Raw genomic sequence first — 19,818 nt, 5'->3', positions numbered from 1 at the left:
ACTCTGTGAATGAAAGTGAAAAGATGACCTTCTCTCATTCTTTTTCTCACTCATCCATCCTTCATTCATTCAGTGAACACTTTTACTAAGAACTGATTATTTATGAGGGAGTATATTAATTATTAGAAGTGATGTATAGATATAGATTAGATATGAATCTTCGTGGAGCTTTCAGTCTAGTAGGAAAACTAAAACTTGTACACCCAGTTCGAAATAGAATATGATGAATGCTATAAGAGAAGTACAAATAAAAGAGTGTGAGAGTTCATAGGTAGCATAAATCATCTCAGGAATGAAGGAATTAGGAAAGTTTTCCTGGAGATAAAATTTGAAACAAGACTATGGTTTGAAACAGTGTGAGGAAAAACAAAGAAATAAAAAGTTCAGTTTGACTGAATCATAGCACATATGTGAAGTCATAGTAAGATTGAGCAGATCCCTTGCTTGCCAAGTTGGAGAAACAGCATGATGTAGTAGAAAGAGCACTTTAAAGTTAGTGGAATTAAAAGCTCTAAGTTCAGATTCTAATCTCTTAAGACTTACATAAATATTGTAAAACCATGCACAAAAATTACTTTTTATCAAAAGAGGTCATTGAACTAGATGATCTTTAAGATCAATTCTAGTACCAAAGTCCTAGATATGAAAGCCTAACTTTGGTAGGTAGTAAGGAGCCATTTTGATTGTTTGGAGCTTGCAGAATTTTCAAAATGGGTTCATTTGAGCTTCCTTGAGATAAGCATAAAGACATTATCCCCATTTTACAGATGAGGGAATTGAAGATTAAAGAATTTAAATGACTTTCCCATGGTTATATAGTTAGTAAGTCTCAGAGACAGAATATGAACCCAGTGTTTTCCTGACTAGGCCCAGCATTCTACCAGCTAGATGCTGCTGCCTTTCCTGAAGATTTTTGAGTTGTCCATTGAGGTGATAAAGACATGTTCTAGGAAAACACTTCTTCATGAGTTCAAATCTGACTTCATACACTTAATAACTATGTGATCCTGAGTCAGTTACTTAACCCTGTTTACCTCAGTTTCCTAATTTTCAAATTGACCTGGGCAATGGCGGAGCACTCCAGCATCTTTTCTAAGAACATCCCAAATGGGGTAACGAAGACTTAGACATGACTGAAAATGACCAAGCAACAACAAATATATGTGTTGAATTTTCCCAATAGATTGTAAACTTTTTTACTTCAAAGATTATCCTATGACATATTTGCACACTGTGCCTAGTACAGCACCATCCACATGGCAAAAGATTCATAAACGTTTGTGAAGTTTTTAGTTATTGAAGGTAAAGTGTTGGGGAATTTGCTGTGTGCTTGGTTCTGCCAAGTCTGGCTTTATGTTCAGTATAAGGCCATATGTTCAGTGAGACATTTGTCTAATGGAATGTGGGAGTTTTGTGGGCTAAGTGTAAAGATAATTAATTGAAGTGCTAGTGAGTAATAGCTTATTTGTCGTGCACCTGGGTTGTGCATTAAAACTTTAGAAATATATGCATTTTAAAAACCACTTATGAGTAAAATCCTATTGCAGGAGTATAACTTCAAGTGAAATTTTTATAACAAAGCTAATAATGTGCCTCATCTTTAGCTTATTGTTAACATTTTGCACAGAACTGTTTGTCATCTACAAATAATGCATGACCTTGGGCAAATAATCTAACTTATCTGAATTATGGTTTCCTCTGCTATAAAATAGAGCATTGAACAAAACAATTTCCACGTTTCCCTACACCTTTAAATCCTGTGATAATAAGGGCTTTCTGTGATTTTCAGTCTCCAAGAAAGACTTTATTTTATAGTATTTTTATTATAGGTGGGAAGATGAAGCAGAGCTGAACTACTGCTAAATTTTCTTAATAGACTTTGGTCCTGCCTTCCAGTAGCAATTACCTTCAATTTCCCTCATCCAAAATTTAATAAGGGTCACTAAAAGAGAAATTGCCAAACAACGCGTGTAACCTATTGCATTAAAAAAAGAGAATATGGAGCTCAAGTGAAAAAGGAAGGGGTCATGAGACTCCCTTTTTTCCCCCTCTACTGAGATCATAGTTCTACCTTTCCCCTTGTTTCATTACAAGTAGCTAGAACACTTAATCAATTAGCAAATATTTAAGTTTTACTGTGTTCCAGGTTAGCTAAAAACAAAAGAGCCTGTCTTCAAGGAGTTTACATTCTATTAGAGGAATTAATGTGTACACATAAAAGTAAATACAAACTAAATACTAAATACATACAAAATAAATAGGAGAGGATGAGCAGTAGCAATGGGGAAATCGGGAAAGCCACAAGTAGGAGGCAATACTTGAACTGAGTTAGGGATTCTAAAATAGAGAGATGGGGTGGGAATGCATTCCCAGTAAGGAATCTAGCTATTCTATGCAAAGATCAGTTTGTCGGTATTATACAAAGTATGAAGGGGAATGATGTGTCATATATCTGGAAAGATAGGGTAGAGTTGGCTTGAGAAAAGATTTAAATATCAAGTGTAATTTACATTTGATTCTGGAAATAAGAGGGAATCACAGGAGAGGGTAAAATGATCAGATTTATGCTTTAGAAATAAATGAATACATAAGAAAAGCATTTATTAAATATTTACACTGCATAAAAGTAGAAAAGCAAGATAATGCCTACTTTGAAGGAGCTTATATTCTAATAAGGGGAGGAAACGTGTAGAAGATTTCAGTTTCAAGTTATTTTGATAACTGTAGAATATGACTTGAAAGAGACTAAATGCAGGCAGACTAATTAGGAGGCTATTGCAATAATCCAGATGACAGTAATGAGGATCTGAAGTAGGGTGAGAGCAGTGTGAAGTAGAAACGAAGGGACAGATGTGAGGGATGTTGGAGGGATAAAATTGACCAGAATTGGCCACTAATTGTATATGAATACAAAGAAGTAAAAAGAATATGAGGTGTTACAGGGAATAAGAAGGCAAAGGTGTTCCCTAGTTGGGGAACTTGTGAGACTGGGAGGATGTGAGAAAGAAGGATGGTAGGGAGGTATCTTGGCTCACAGTAAATTGAGCCCAAAATTGCATAGGAAAAGGAAAATGGGTTAGATTATGTTTGGGAAACTATGCAACACTTTTCATGACACTAAAATTTTCCTTGAAATAAAAACTCAGTCATTTTAATTAACATAAGTGTCCTTGTAGTCTCCAAGAAGTCAAAATTACAGGTCACCCAGTGGGCAATGGGAGAAATCTATAGTGAATATAAAAAGCCTGTAGCATATTGCCAGTGACTGATTGCATAAAACACCATAAAATATATCACCAAAGACATATGTTGAACAAAAAAAGAAAATGAGCTAGTCATTTAGCAAAAGCAGAGTGCTGTCATGTTGCTTTGGTTCCTATATGATATCAAGAGAACTAGAGGAAGAGTTGGAGTACTGTGAATCAACCCCTGGTAGAGAATTTCCGGGAAGACATAAAAAAGAGCCATATCCCTTATTGTAGTAAAATATACAATTTTAGACATGCCTTAGAGAACTTCCAGTTCAGCCTCTTTATCTTATAGCTAGGAAAACTGGATGACATATATATGTGTATATATATATATATATGTGTGTGTGTGTGTGTATATATATATATATATATCTTTTATCTTATGTTGGAAGAAAAGCAAAACTATAGAATATACTTAAATGATGAAGTGATTTTTATTTTTTTTCCTTCCCCTTAGGAAATTGAAAACGATTGCAGAGATCCTCCTGATTACTGGACAATACATGGACTATGGTAAGAATTTTAGTCAACTAAGATTTAAATTTATAAATAAGCTTAGTATGAATAATATTTTTATGTTTGTTGCTTTTGGTTAGGATGAATATATTCAATTTATGAATTTATTGATCTTGGTCTTTCTATCCCATCTGTGATTCTGTTGCTTTTGGTTTGGTTGAACTCTGAAGCAAATGCAGATGTTTCACATGTGAGTCTGGACATACAGTCCTATTCTGTGACCTATCCCTGACAAGGCATTTAAGCCCTTAATCTCCGAACTATTAATGTATCACCAGGTAGAATAGAATACATTTTTCAGTTTTTTAAAAGATATCCCTTTGGGAGCCATCTCCAGTTTTTCTGCTTTGTCTTGCTGCTGGACCCACCCAGTTGACTGGAGGAAAAACTGTTGACTTTGCTTAGCCCTGCCTCACTGAAATCTAATTCACTTGCAAGTTATGACATCACTTTCCTGTTGTTATTGATCCTCTTTGAGAACAATGTGCAACAATAAGACATTCCTTTAAAAAATTGAAAGCAAAGATAATAGACTCTCAAAGTCATTTTTTCCTGTACATTGAAAATCTCTACTTCAAATGATCAATGTATGACAAAGATTTTTGTTCATCACTTCCTCTGAATATGTTCTAGCCTGCAATATTTTTCTTTTTGATAATATCCTTTGATCTATTAATCTTTAACATTTTTGCAAACTTTAATCCCTTCTAAGTATTAACCTTTTTGACATTCTTTTTCTTTCTTAAACATTAGTGCTCCTGTTTTTTGTGTGTATGTGAGTGTGGGCGTTAATCTGAGTTTGTTGAATTTTCTTTATTTTTAAGATTTCAATATTTTATTTTTCTCCAATTACATGTTAAAGCAGTTTTTATTCTTTTTTTTTTTTGGAGGCAGGGAGGGAATGGGGGAAGCAGTTGGGGTTAGGTGACTTGTCCAGGTATACAGCTAGTAAATTCTTAAACTGGATTTGAACTCAGGTCCTTCTGATTCCAGTTGCAGTGCTCTTATTCACTGTGCCGCCTAATTACCTCTTTGATCTTTTTTGTTTTGTTTTGTTTTACAATTTTGAGGTCCAAATTTTCTCTTATACTCTCTCTCCTCTTCTGTCATTGAGGAAGCAAGCTAATTTGATAAAGATTATAACATGAATTCATGCAAAACATGTAGTCTTGTGAAAGAAAACACTGACCAAGAAATCCTAAATAAAGTTAAAATAAAGAAAATAATAAGAAAAATAAAGTTAAAAAAATTAGTATGTTTCAATTTGTTTTTGCATTCCGTCAGTTCTTTTTTTTTTTTTTTGTTTTTTTTAATTCTTTTTTTTTTTTTAATTCCGTCAGTTCTTTCTCTGAATTGATAGCTTTTTTTATTATAGGCCTTTCAGAATTGTCCTAGATCTTTGTATTGCCAAGAATAGCCAAACAATTCAGTTAATCATTGTACAATATTGCAGTTATTATATATATGTTCTCCTGGTTCTACTCACTTCACTTTGTATCAGCTCATGTAAGTCTTTCAAGGTTTTTCTGAAAGCATCCCATACTCACCATTTGTTACAGCACAATAGTATTCCATCAAAATCATATGCCACAAATTCAGTCATTCTCCCATTTTATAGGTGAATTTTTTTTAGATACATCTACCTCTTCAATGGTATCTTGGTACCATTTATTATTTTGTTAGTGGAATTTCATTTTTGAAATCTTGTTCCCTCTTGAACCATGTTTCCTCTTGGTTGAGGAATACCTTGTGATTGTAAAGTGCTTTGCATCCATAATCTCACATGATCTTTATAAAAACCCCTTTGAAGGAGGCACCCTCATTTTACAGAAGTTACTAGAGATTAAGCCTGGTATATTGAAGAAGTGGTACTTGAAACCAAGTCATCAGAGTTCATATTCAGTGCATTTTCTATTATATTACTTCCCTTTGTCTGCTCAGATCATGAGTTTATGGTTATTTTCTTTTATGGATTTGTTGAAACTTGTTTTTCTTTATTCTAGGGTGAAAGGAAAGCTTCACTTTCCTCTGTTTTTTATAAACAATAAGATGACAGTCAATTTTTTTCAAGCTACCCTTTCACTTCCCCATCATCAATTAAGTGATTTATTTACAATTATTTCTGGAGGATCAGATCCTTTTTTAGTTTCCCCTGCTTTCTGAGAAGTGAAAGTGAAAAATGCTAAGTAAAGCATTTATCAGATATTCTGTTTTTGATGGAATAAGAATTCTACCCAGATGTCCAAATTATCATCTTTAATTTCTACTGTATTTTGACTCAGTTTTATAATCTGCATCAGACATCATCCATTTTCTCCATCTGTTAGAGTGATTTCTAGTGTACCCTTACAGATATAGGGTTATATCTTCTTGATTTTTCTGTTTTCAGGTCCATCTTTTTAATATGTTTCTTTTGAATAAAATCTGCCATTGTCCTGTTGAAATGTGAGCTCTATCCCTTTGATATGATAATAGGATTTCTCTCCTTGCGTTAATGTGCCAAGTTCATATTATTTATTATTCATACCTTTACATGCTGCTATCTGTACAGCCCAATCATTTAACTGAAAGGAACTCTAATAAGATCATGGAATCTGGAGAATGAAGGTTTTTTGTATCATGGACTCTATTTTATATTATGGCATATTGAAGAAGCCAAGAATCCCTTCTCAGAATGTATTAAATCCAGAAAATAATATACCTATGCTAACAAAGGAAACCAAAATAATTAATATTATATTAATGACATAAAAGATATTGTTTCCCCCTAAATTCAAGGAACCCTGAATCAATTCATATATTTCTTAGGAGTCTACATACCCCCACATTAAAAAGCCCCAATCTATTTAATAAGTATTTTGTTCTAGGGAAAACTTGTGAGACTCAGGAAAATTGAATTGTGATTCTGGCTGGATTTGTGACTTTAGACAAGTCATTTAACCAATCTGGGCTTCAGTTTCCCCATCTATTATATTCAAATTCTTTTATTGTTATTTTGTGTTTATTTCATTTAAAAGATTTTTAAAAACGATTTCTTTTTTAAAATCATATTTTATTTTTTCCCAATTACATGTAAAGAAAAATTTTAACAATAAAAACAATCTTCCGAGTTGCAAATTTCCCCCTCCTGCCTCATCCCCTTTATAAAACAGTAAGCAATATACATGTGCCATCCTGCAAAATGTTTCCATATTAGTCATGTTGTGAAAGAAGACATAGACTCAAAGGAAAAAAAGCACAAACAAAAAAAGTAAAAAATCAAAAGCTTCTATCTGTATTCAAATTCTATCAGTTCTTTCTCTGAAGCTGAATAGTATTTTATATCATGAGTCCCTTGGAATGTCTTAGACCCTTGTATTGCTGAGAATAACTAAATTATTCACAGTCGATCATCTTATAATATTACTTAGTACAGTGTTCTCCCATTTGCTCACTTCACTTTGCATCAATTCATGCAAGTCTTTTCAAGTTTTACTGAAATCATCTTGCTTGTCATTTCTTTTAGCATAATAATATTCCATTAAAATCCTGTGCTACAACTTGTTCAGTCATTTCCCAGTTTCCCTGTTATTGGGTGTCCCCTCACTATCTAATTCTTGCCACTACAAGTTGAGCTTCTATAAATATTTTTCATAAATAGGTCCTTCTCTCTCTATCTCTATCTCTCTCTTTCCCTCCCTCCCTGCCTGCATCCTTCCCTTTCTCCTCCTCCTCCTCTTTCTTCTTCTCTCTCTCTTTTTAAATCTCTTCGTGATATAGACTAGTAGTGGCATTGCTAGATCAAAGGATATGCACAGCATAACTTCTAATTTTCCAAATGTAGTACTCTGTGATTATAACTCTACAAATAATTATAGTTTTAATTGTAGAGCTGCAATGAAACATACATGTTATTAGAATTTTACCTGCTACTTGGGCAAAAGTAGTACCTAGCCTGGTGAATAAGCAAGTGATAAAGGATTCCAATTTTGTGTTGTTAAGTGATTTCCAACCTTGCCTGGCTCTTTATGACCCTATTTGGGATTTTCTTGGCAAAACCAAGTAATGTGGTTTTCCATTTCCTTCTTTCCCTCATTTTATAGATGAAGAACAGATGAGGCAATGAGTTAAGTGACTTGTTCAGGGTCATACAGATAGTGTCTTAAGAACAGATTTGAATTCATAAAGATGTCTTCTAACTCCAGTCCATGCACTCTGTCCACTATGCTACCTAGTTGCTCCCAAAAGGTCACAAAGAAGTATTAGTAATGATAATAATAATAGGTAAGAGGCAGCGTGACCTAGTGAATAAAATATTGTCTTTAGGTTCAGGGACACCTGGGCTTCAATGTGCCTCTTGACACGTACTAGATGTGTGACTCTGGGTAAGTTATTTAACTTTTCTGAACTCCAGATAACTCAAAATATTAATTTAATTGCAGAGCAGTTGCTGATAGACGTTGGTTTTATGTAGGAAATCATTTATCAGATTTCTATACCAATGGAAGCATAAATTTGGTTAAAAATAATTATAATTTCAGCTTTCTATATTTATGTAGCACTTGAAGTTTGGCAAAGCATTTCATGTGCATCATTTCGGTTTTGTGAGAATCCTGCAATATCAAAACTCTTGTTGACAATAGATAATTATCCTTTTTCTTTGTTATCTCAAAACAGTTTTTGAACAAGCTGACCTTTTGTAGCTTATGCAGGACTTTTTGAAATGCTGCAACCCATGAAAAAATTTCAGTAATAAACTAAGTAAATTATTAGAGAAGGAATGGACATTGATATAATCAGGAACTGTCAAAGAACTGGAAGATTTGAAGGAGTTGAATGTTACAGAAAAAGGATTTGTTGTATAACCAGGCAGTGAATGAAGGAGGACATAATGTAATGTCCTGGCTCATTTTACTAGAAAAACCTATTTTTTTTTTTTTTTAATTAATCCACTTGCAGGATAAAACTTTATTTTTCAATAAAACTTTAGCAATTTTAAAAAGAAACTCCAATTATGATTGTATTAGTGGTTCTTTTGCTAAATTGAATTTGTGTTTGGTATTAGATTGTGGATATGCGAGTCATTAATGATTCCAAAATAATGCTATTTGATTATTGTTCTTTGGAAACCTTAGTGGAAGGAGCACTCTTCACATGAGCCTACCTGATGAAAGAAAAGTTGAAAGTTACAAAGGAAAAAGTATTAGCCATAAGTCCTGAAAAAAGACACCCCAAATTTCATTTCTATATTTTATTTTTTCTTTCCCTAGGCCTGATAAAGCTGGAGAGTGTAACCGATCATGGCACTTTAATTTAGACGAGATCAAGGTATTGCTTTTTAATTTATCTAATGAAAATCAGTACTAAATTGTGGTCTGACCAGAACAGTCTTGTCTCTCTGATAGCAGTGTTCCTTGAATTAAATTTTATGACTTTTAATCAAATTAACCAAAAGTTTATTTATTTTGTGGGTTTTCTCATAAAACCAATTCTTATTTTTATTTATTAGTTCAATATTTTTCATTATTTTCAATTTGATTAATCTCTTTTTTGATTTTTCAGAATTTCTATTATGGTATTTAATAGGGGTTTTAAAAATTTGTTCTTTTTCTAGCTTTTTTAGTTGCATGCCCAACATTGATCTCCTATTTTATTCATATAAGCATTAATAGATATAAAATTTCCCTCAAGAATCGCTTTGACTGCATCCCATAAATTGTGATATATTGTCTCCTTATTGTCATTCTCTTGGATGAAATTATTAATTCTATGATTTGTTGTTTGACCCATTCATTCTTAGGATTAGATTATTTGATTTCCAATTAACTTTTAGAATATCTTGTCCTGGCTCTTTATTGCATGTAGTTTTTATTGCATTGTGATCTGAAAATGATCTATTTACTATTTCTGCCTTTGTGAGATTTCTATGCCCTAATAATACATGGTCAATTTTTGGTAGATGCCATGTACCACTGAGAAAAAGTGTATTCCTTTCTATCTCTATTGAATTTTCTCCAGAAATCTATTGTATCCAACTTTTCTAAGATTCTTAACTTATTTCTTGTTTATTTTGTGGTTAGATTTATCTGATTATGAGAGGGGGAGATTGAGGTTTCCCAGTAACATAGCTTTGCTGTCTATTTTTCCTGTAACTGACTTCTCTAAGAATTTGGATACTGTACCACTTGGTGTATATATATTTAATAGTGATATTACTTCATTGTCTGTGCTAGCTTTTAACAAGATGTAGCTTCCTTTCTTTTATCTTTTAATTAGATCTATTATTTCTTTTTTTTTTGGTCTGAAAAGAATCGCTACCTTGTTTTTTGTTTGTTTCAATGGAAGCATAATATATTGTGCTTCAGCCTTTTTATCCTTACTTTGTGTGTGTTTCTCTGTTTCAAATGTGCTTCTTGAAAACAACATAGCTGAGTTTTAACTGTCATGAATGTCCTCATCCAGGATTGAACTCTTAAGGATTCGATGGAATGCTTTTATTGATTAATTCTAAAGTAAATATGTAGGGGAGGGAAACAAATCCATCGCTACTGCTGTGTCTTTGGATATGCCTTTCTCTCATCTTTAGATATGTCTTTATTTCTCTCTGCCAGTTTTTGTCCTTCATTTTCTTCAAGAGAAATTCACCTTTGTTAGAAAGCCTTCCTTACTGCTAGCTCTATGAACTATAGTCATCACTTAACGTTTCTGGGCTTCATTTTCTTCATCTGTCAAATGAGCATAATGGCCTAATGCCCTTCTAGCTTTTTCTTTTCTTGAGTTTCTTTACTGTTTAAATGGGTTGATTTAAGAGCATTGAATTTGTCTGATGTGTATCATTATATTTATTGATTGCTTCTTGTTAATGTATTTTATTTCTGTAACTAGCTTGTATACCCTTTCAAGTCAGGAAAAGTAGCTTCTATTTTTTTCTCAACACACCCATATTCATCTTTCATTCTTGCCATTGATCCTCAGGGAGTATGATTCTCTGAGGAGGTGACCCTAATGCAGTCATTCTTAATTACTTTATTTCCCAAATTCTTTAGTGGGGGGAAATCCCATAAACATATCAACATTATTTTTCTTTGCCACTTAAAGATAGTTAACATTCATGGGAATAATGTCCCTATTTTTGATGAGAAATGAGAAATACCAGAAGTAATTCTTAATTCCTTCCATACAAAAAAAAAAAATTCAAAGAGGAAAGGGGATTTTTATTAGGATGGCAGGAATTCAAGATGAATGTCATGATCTCTACCAGTGTTGCTTAAGTGTATCCTTGAAACTTATTGAAGAATCAAGGTAACTTGTATGGTCCTAGGTTTCCCTTGGGGTTAACAGGAGGTGAAAAAGAAACAATGTCCCTGTGTTTATCTTCATTCTCATAGAGACTCAGAGAGAACTGTAGACCATGTTGAGGGAGAGTCCACATAGCATACAAGTTGAGGTGGGGATGATGTGAAAGAAAGTCACCTATCCTAGAACTGGGGTCCTTTCTGAGAGGGAATAAGCAAACAAGATCTGGATGGCTACTTTTTTCCCTCTATCAGTCTGTTGTGATATAGGCCTGACAGGTAAACTGAAAACGTGCTGATAATCTCTGAAAATCGTTGACTTGGCTTGGCTAAACTCATGCTGAAACAGTGAATGCTTTTAAGTTTGGGGGTTGTTTTCTCTCTCCATAATGCTAGCATTGATTTCTTTCTCTCAATTGAACTGTTTTGACATTGAGCCAAAACCTTAGAGCAGTATATCTTAAAATCTACTCCAATCAATCTGTAGATGCATAAACATTTATTGGGCATCTATTATTTGCACTATGTCAGGTGCTGAGACCACAAAGACAATCTCTGCCCTAAAGAAGTTTATATTCAAGAATGATGAAGTAGAAAGAGCCCTGGCTGTCTACTCCAAAGAACTGAATTCAGATTTCCCTTGTGTTTACTACTTGTATGCCTTTGAGCAAGTCACTCGGAACTCCCCAGCCTCAATTTCCTCATTTATAAAAAGAAGAGGTTGAACCAAATGACTTCTTTCCATTTCAAAATTTATGCTCCTGTGGACCCGTGTTTAAGTGGATTGTGTGTTACAGAAAAAATGGTGGGTTTTTAATCATGTATAGGCATACTTTGATCTCCATTATTACTATGAAGTTTGGAATGTGAAAAAAGACAACTTTTCTATTCTCACATACTTGCCCAAACCTTAATACTCTTTTCTTGGTACAAAATCTTAAAATTGCTCTTCTGAACTTTTGTTTTTTATTTGATGCCCAGAGTTTGATCATCATTAATTCTTAAAGCTGTGGTTACTGGTTGTGGTTATTAATAGAACTAAATTAGGAAGTTACATTTTGAAACCCAGTTTTTGGCTACTCTTTAAATTTAGCATTTAGAGAACTTTTCCTAGATACTAGGTGGGAGGAATAATCACAAAACCTTTTGTATCCCTTAATGGATAATGCTTAGATATATTAAGCTTCCCGAAACCAAATTTTCCTTCTTGGTTTTGTATCATTAAAATATGCATGGATTTTTCTTTTCTTTAATTGAACAGGATCTTTTGCCTGACATGAAGCATTTCTGGCCTGATGTAATCCATCCATCTCCTAATCGTAGCCAATTTTGGTGAGTTCAAGTACTTTTAGAATTGTGTTTGACACTTAGAAAACAAGTTAGGACTAATGAGGTTGTTAAATTTGTGGGAAGCACAGATAGAAGATTCTGTCTACTTCCACTGTATAGAAATTATTTTTGGGGAGCTTTTTGAGTGACTTTGTTCCATTTAAAAAAAAATAGAGACATGAAATTTCCTTTTTATCATGTTTTTGCTTGACTTTCTGATATTAGATATAAATATAGATATAATAATGTTGTTTGTGTATATACATATATGTGTGTAATACATAGACATATATTACACATGTATTTTATACATGTATATATTACGTGTGTGTGTGTGTGTGTGTGTGTGTATAACAGTGGTTTATTGCATCTGTACAGGTAGCTAAGATGAATGTAATGTAAATTGGCACCTCATCTTAATCAAACAAAGCTAGCACTTATTAAGTATCTTCTATGTGCTAAGAATACAAAGCATCAATGTGACAGCCCCTGCCCTCAAATAACTTGCATCTTATAGAATCTGTAAACAGAAAAATGTGTCCAAAATAAAGGCATTATAAGCAGGAGACAATTTTGGTGGTTAAATATTAGGAGCTGGAGTAATTAATTAGGAAGTTCTCTCAGCTGTCCTATCTCAGATAGGAGATAGTTTTTAAACTGAGAAGTAGAGGTGAATGTTGTAATTTAAGATAATTTCAAGAGACAGTTTCTGGGTAATTTAATCATCTTATTAATAAAGCCAGCATATTGTTAAGAAAAGGATAGTCATTTAGCCATCTCTCTTTAGACCAAAGACCATATCTTTTAGCATGGCGACAGCATTGGAGCTTATATATTCTTATGGAAGAAGAGTGGCAATCAACTCTGGCTGACACAGTGACTAGTGATCTTTATTAAAATAAGGGCTGAGAATGACATCTTGTCACACTTGAGAGGTAGGGTATAGAGATAGAGAAACTGTCTCTATACTTACACCACTTTCATCTCTGGGCTATCTAGACAAAATTTTATTAAATGGAATTTGTCTGAGACTAGAGATTCCTTGTAGTGTTTGGTTGGATAAATAGAGAAATATAATTTGACTTTAAGAAACTGAGGTCTTGAAAATAGAAAAGAAAGGGTCAACTCTGAATCTCCTTGAATCATTAGTTGTTAAGAATCATTTCTCTCATGAGAAGTGAGATAGTCTGTGAGCAGAGGTCCAGAGTTGGGAATGAACTATGTTTGAGGAAGAACAGGAAGTCTAGTTGATCTGACCTAAGAGGGCATCAAGGGAATTGTGTAGAATAGGGTCGAAAAGAAATATTGGAAATAAGTGGTGAAAAGTTTTTAATGACAGAGGAGATTATGTTTGATCCCATATGTATTATGGAAACTCTGAAGTTTATGATAGAGTGACATGTTTTCTGTGCTTTAAGAGTATTTTTTTGGTAGCTAAATGAAGGATTGATTGGAGAGGAGAAAGGCACGGGGATAAGAAAGGGAGGTCCTATCACCTATTACCTTGAGTATGGCCATAATAATTAGGAGTTAACTTTGTAGTTAGATGATAGGTGATAGAAGAGACAAAGGGATGAATGCAAGGAATGTTGTGGAGTTTTGATAATTGATAATACCTGAAAAATTGATTTTGATACATGGGGTAATTGACAATTAGAGTAGCCTGAGGTTCTCTTTGATTAAGGGACTGACTCATTCGTGATCAGTGAGTGCCTGTGATGGGACTTGAAACTGAGTTTTCTTGACTCTGGAGATAGCCTGGTTTCTATCCACTGCATCATGCTGTCTCTAATTATTGGATGCTAGTGTCATTCATTAATTACATTATTTTTATTTCTTTTACTTTAATTTTAGTTTGTAAAGTCATGGTTAATAGCGAATATTTAAATGTCAACTAAAATTTGGCTTCCTATTGGATAGGATAAAGCTTATTCTGAAAAAGATAGTACTTTTTTGAACAACTCTTGTGGAAAAGATAAAAATGTGTTCATGAAAAATACATGTTCTCATATTTGAATGGGGGGGGAAAGGTGGCTGAGTGTAATATATAAAATGAAAAAATAGCCTATTTCACTTAATCCATCAAATGTTTAGAAAAAAATGAATTTTGCTGAAAGTGAGAAAGTTAAATGACAGTTTTGTTTTGAAGTTAGAAATGGCTGGGTTTGAAACTTGATTCTTCTAATTGCTACTTATGTGATTTTATACAGATTATATCACTTCTCTGGACCTTTAGGCAAAGTGAAGGTGGTTGGACTACCTTGCCTTTAAGTTCCTTTTCAGTGCTACATCTTTGTTCTGTGCCTATAATGTTAGTTAATTTCAATATAATTTAAAAAATAGTTGCTTTAATAAAATCATGCCAAATCTTTAATATCCATTAGCTGTTAAACTTAATATTCCCTTTGTTAAATTAGATTGGCCAAAGATAAGATGCCTTATTTACCCATTCTAGGTTCTGTTTTTCCTTTTCTTCCTTCCTTTTTTTTCTTTCTTTCTTTCTTTTTTTTTTTTGGCTGAGTTAATTGAGGTTAAATGACTTGCCCAGGGTCACACAGCTAGGAAGAAGTGTTAAGTATCTGAGGTCAGATTTGAAGTCAGATCCTCTATCCGCTGCACCACCTAGCTGCTCGTAGGTACTGTTTTTCATAATGCAGACAACAACATAATCAGGTGGTGATGGTTGTTCTTTGTTTTTGGCAAGATGAAATGTCAGACTTTTTTCAAAGATGAGTTTAACCTGAAAGTATTTTTTTGGAGAGTTGTCAAGAAAAGCTTTGAGTTAGAAAGAAGTGATGTGGAAATCACTTTTACTTCAGTGGTGTTGTAGATTTCAAATAGAAAATTTCCTTCAAATATATGTATATTCTACTGAAATGGCTTTACAGTGAAAGGACCATGATTGTAGCTTGAAATTTTCCTTTATATAGGAAGAATTTTGAAAAGAAAATCAGGTTTAATAACAGTTTAGAAATAGCTAATTCAGACATAAAACAGAGTTAGGCTAATTCTTTTGTTTAGTAAAGCTCTGTCTTAGAATATGTAATGACAAGAGATTGAAATGGATTGGCACCAAGAAAAAACATTTCATATTATATTTCATACTATTTTAAAGAATAGAGAAGCTATGGTAACCAGTTCACTATTAAAAATGTGAACTCTATGTTGATATACAACAGGAGAAGAACTATAGGACTAAAAGACAAAGGGCTTAATTTATTTTTTCTAAAGATAGAGAATAGTCTTGCAGATTCTGGTTCCAAGAAAAATTCTAGAATGTGTGACTGCTGGGCTAGTTAATAAAAGAAATCAGTGATTTCAAAGAGCTATCTTAACTTTCTTATGAACAGATAATTTTTTTTCCAATAGTATTATTAAATTAGTAAATGCTGTTCACCTAGTAATTCTGTAGTTTACACAGATGTTAGCACAAGATTGTTAATGTCATGTGGTGCTCCTATAGAAAAGATGGAGGAATATTGCCTAGAGGTATCATGGGCAGCAGTTGAAATTGCAGCTTTCAAGATTTAAATACTAATAAAATATAAATAGGAATTATTTAACAAAATGAATAAAAGTTCGGTAGAATTTAGGTAATATTAATATGAAGTTTTCTTATGTAGGATTCTTATGTACAGGTTAATGACCTTTATTTATGTGTGAGTTTAACACTACTTGGTCCAAATCAAAACTTCTTAAACTTCAGGTCATAGTCCCATAAGGGATCACATAACTGAATGTGGAAGTTGCGAAATTATGATTGATCATCAATTAAGTGTTTGACTCATATACCTATTTTATATACCTATATACTTTGAGTCACATAAAATTTTCTTGGGTGAAAAGAGGTCATGAGTAGAAAAAGTTTAAGAAGCTCTGATCTAGATAATAATACAGTTACATTTAGAATAGGCAGAATGGTAGAACCCAAAGATTAGTCCTTTATGGCTCAAATTCAGTTCAATTTAGGTCTCTAGTGGAATGTCTTAGTTGTCTATGCTTGGATTTGTGTGGTTTAACATTCTTATCAATGATTACTTAAAGGCACAAGTGGTATTCTTATCAATTTGTTTTTTAAAGCATTTGTTAGAACGATAAGCTAAACCTGGATAATAGAAGTCAGATCCAAAAAGACATTGACAGGGTAGAGCATTAAGCCAATGCTAATAGTAAGCATTTATTAGGCACTTTTCTGTAAGTTTGGCATAAAGCTAAGTATCTGGGGATGGAGACAAAAGACTGCAGTTCCTGCCCTCAAGAGGTCTTATGGGGAAGATGGCAAACAAACATATGTACAAACTATCTACTTGATAAGTAGGAGACAATTAAAATTGGGAAGGATTAAGAGAGATTGGAAGAAGCTTCTAGTAGAAATTGGGAGGGAGAGCATTAATCCACAATAAAATGAAATTCATTAGGAATAATTCTCTTTGTAACTTTTTGCTCTTGGGTTCAAAAAAAGTCAACCTCACAAGTAACCTGGAGAAGTGGGTTTAAATAAGTTTCAGGATTTTGGTGGCTTGCTAGCTCAATTTGAATCAGTAGTTTTGATGTGATCTATGATGTGGGATTTAGGACTAAAAATTGGGTTCAGTGATGTGAAGAATTCACTATGGCCATTTTCTTTGGCAAAAAGTAGATGTTTTTAGAGGAACAAACAAAATGAAGGGATACAATGGATACTGGGAATGGTAAATATGAAATAGAGTGGGAGAGCATATGAAAAAACAGCTCCTCAGGGGAACTCACAATTACCCAGTAAAATAGTTGGGGAATGTCCTTAGGTGGCAGGCTAAATCCTGAAAGGGACTTAGCACCTTAAAGAGTTAGCTGTAAGGAGGAGAAGTGGGGTTGGAAAGCATGGGGGAGTTAGGGGGGATGTCACGTGGCATGGGGAGAGAAAGATACCATGAGGCAGAGTGCCATGGTGAACTGACCCAAAGGAGGGCAGCAGCTATGGGATGGTCCAAAAGTACATTTTATAGAGAAAATTTAACCTTAGAGACATGACTGGGATTTCCACAGAGGGTGGGTCTCAGGAGTTTGACATAACTTGGATTTTAGACTGGACCACCTCTTCAAAGGGTGGGACCATGGACTTTAACCATTCAGGATCTCATCAGTTTGATTTAGCATCCAAAATGGTTTGGTTGCATTAAGAGGCAACTAGGTGGCATAGTGGTTAGAGCACCAGCCCTGAAGTCAGGAGGACCAAATCTGGCCTCAGACAACACTTCCTGCTGTGTAACCCTGGGCAAGTCACTTAACCCAATTGCCTCAGCAAAAAACAAACAAATAAATATTATAAAATAAAACAAAAGAGGCATAGTTTTGGAAAATTAGGAAGTTAATATGAAAGTCCTTATCTGTTCTGTCCTGGCCAAAAACAGGTTCAGTTCTGGGTCTACAAAAAACAGTTTAATAAGAACTTTGTTAAACTGGAGAGTTTTCCAAAGGAGATTAACCAAGATGAAGAAGGGTCTTAAATCAAGATAATTGTTTGAAGGGACAGAAATTGATTAGAGGAGATTGTTGTTGTTTGTCCTTCACTATCAAAAAGGATCATGACACAAGGGAGGCAAATATGTTGGATTTCAGTGAGGGAGGCTATACAAAGACCTCAGCCTTTCTCCCCCGGAGCCATCTGGGTCCAGTGGCAAGACATAAATCAGGATGTCTGGAAATGGCCTTGGATACAGTAAGAGATCTTGGTCTTTTTAAAACTAAGATCATTAACAGGTCTCAGTTTGACCAAAGCAACTGCTCTTTCAATGATTAAAGCTAAGTAAGAATTGAGGCAAAGAATAGCCTCCTTTACCTCTTTAAAAAAAAAAAATCCAGTCTAGGAGGGGGGAGACCCTCAGAATTCTGGTCAAAATAGAAGGAAAGAAGGGAAGAAGGAAGGAAAGAAAGGAAGGGAGGAAAGGTAGAAAGGAAAGAGGAGGATGAAAGGGAGAGAAAGAAGGAAAGAGAGATCCATGTTGCTCAACTGATCCGTTCAATTGGGTCCCCAACCTCACAGAGGTTGCTGTTTGTACTTCATTCTTAAGAGGACTTTGATATTAGGGAAGTGATATATTATGACATGCAGTTGAGTTGGCTTTCAGCAAGGATAAGCTGTACAAAGTCACCATCCTTACTTTCTCTTCCAGATGATAAGAGCCAAGTTTTAGTTTAGTTTAAGTGTTTGAAGAGCTGTCATGTGGGAAAGGGATTAATGCTTATTGTTTGTCCCCAAAGGCAAAACTGCACGTTAAAAGTTGAAAAAAGACTAATGTAGGCTTGATGTCAGAAAAAGCTTCCTAGTAATTAGAACTGTCCAAAATTGCCTTGGGGTCTCTGTCACTGGAGTCTTCATGCAGAAGTAGTATGATCATATATTGGTTATTTTATAGTGGGAATTTTTAAATTGTGGAATCAACTAGATGACTCCGAAGGCTCTTCCAACTTCTGTGGAAAAATTCTGTGATTTTGCAATTCATTGAGCTACCTGTTACCCTCTTCCAAGTAGAGGCAGTTATGGTTTGTAGGGATATAATCCTGGCTTCATAGTAGTTGGGTAGTTCAAGCCAGTAGAAAAAAAAAATCTTCCAAGTCAGCAAATATAGAATATCCCAAAAGTTTTAATGAAGTTTTAAACTACATTATTTAAATTGACTAACACCTTTAAGCTATTTAAAGCTTAGAACTTCACTAAGACTTTTGAGACACCATATATTGTCCCAGCTACTGATTTGGGTTTGGGTTCAAATCCTTAATAAATCCCCAGTTTGTTCAAGTAGGACCATTATATTACACTCACACAGAATAAACCAAAGAGTTATTACTTCTGGGCAGCCAGATAATACTGAATAAAGTACTGGATTTGCAGTAAGGAAGACTTATCTTCCTCATTCCTACCCTTCTTTCATAGTGTCATGTTCTTCTTACCCGTGAGTGGTTGGTTCTACCAAAAGGAATGTAATTTTTTTTTGGATTCCTGAAAGATAGGACTTAAACTCAAATCATTGGAGCTCTCACAGATTGGCCAACAACAGATCCCAGGCCAAGTCCCAGTTGGTCTGATTGACTCAGAGTAAAAGTAAACAACAATTGTTCTGTTTGGACCAGAAATCCTAAGGGTCTTCCTTTTTCCAGATAAGACTTTTTTTTTTTTTTTTTTGGACTAGGTAAAAGAAGCCATTCTTTGCCTCGATTCTTACTTAACTTTAATCACTGAAAGGACAGTTATTTTGGTCAAACTGAGATCTGTTAATGATCTTAGTTTAAAAAGACCAAGGTCTTTTACTGTATCCAATGCCATTTCCATCCATCCTGACTTATATTTTGCCATTGGATCTAGATGGCTCAGAGGGAGAAAGGCTGGGGTCTTCAGCCACCCTCACTGAAATCTAATTCATTTGCATTTCTTATCATCCCCTCCCTTATATCATGGTCATCATTTTCAT

At 34.1% G+C, this 19,818-nt stretch overlaps 1 protein-coding gene across 1 annotated transcript in view; it reads left to right on the top strand.

The window, feature by feature from the left end:
• RNASET2 (ribonuclease T2) overlaps positions 1-19,818 on the top strand; it is a 53,896-nt gene that overhangs the window by 4,778 nt on the left and 29,300 nt on the right. Inside the window, exons 4-6 of the mRNA XM_051998096.1 lie at positions 3,709-3,764; positions 9,017-9,074; positions 12,303-12,373. Of these exons, the coding sequence (XP_051854056.1) occupies positions 3,709-3,764; positions 9,017-9,074; positions 12,303-12,373 (185 nt within the window). The remainder of the gene's footprint in view (positions 1-3,708; positions 3,765-9,016; positions 9,075-12,302; positions 12,374-19,818) is intronic.

Source organism: Antechinus flavipes, chromosome 4, assembly GCF_016432865.1.
Source record: "Antechinus flavipes isolate AdamAnt ecotype Samford, QLD, Australia chromosome 4, AdamAnt_v2, whole genome shotgun sequence".
In the NCBI taxonomy this organism is placed as follows: Eukaryota; Metazoa; Chordata; class Mammalia; order Dasyuromorphia; family Dasyuridae; genus Antechinus; species Antechinus flavipes.
The sequence above is the reverse complement of the archived record's forward strand: the minus strand, read 5'-3'. Positions and strand labels throughout refer to the sequence as shown.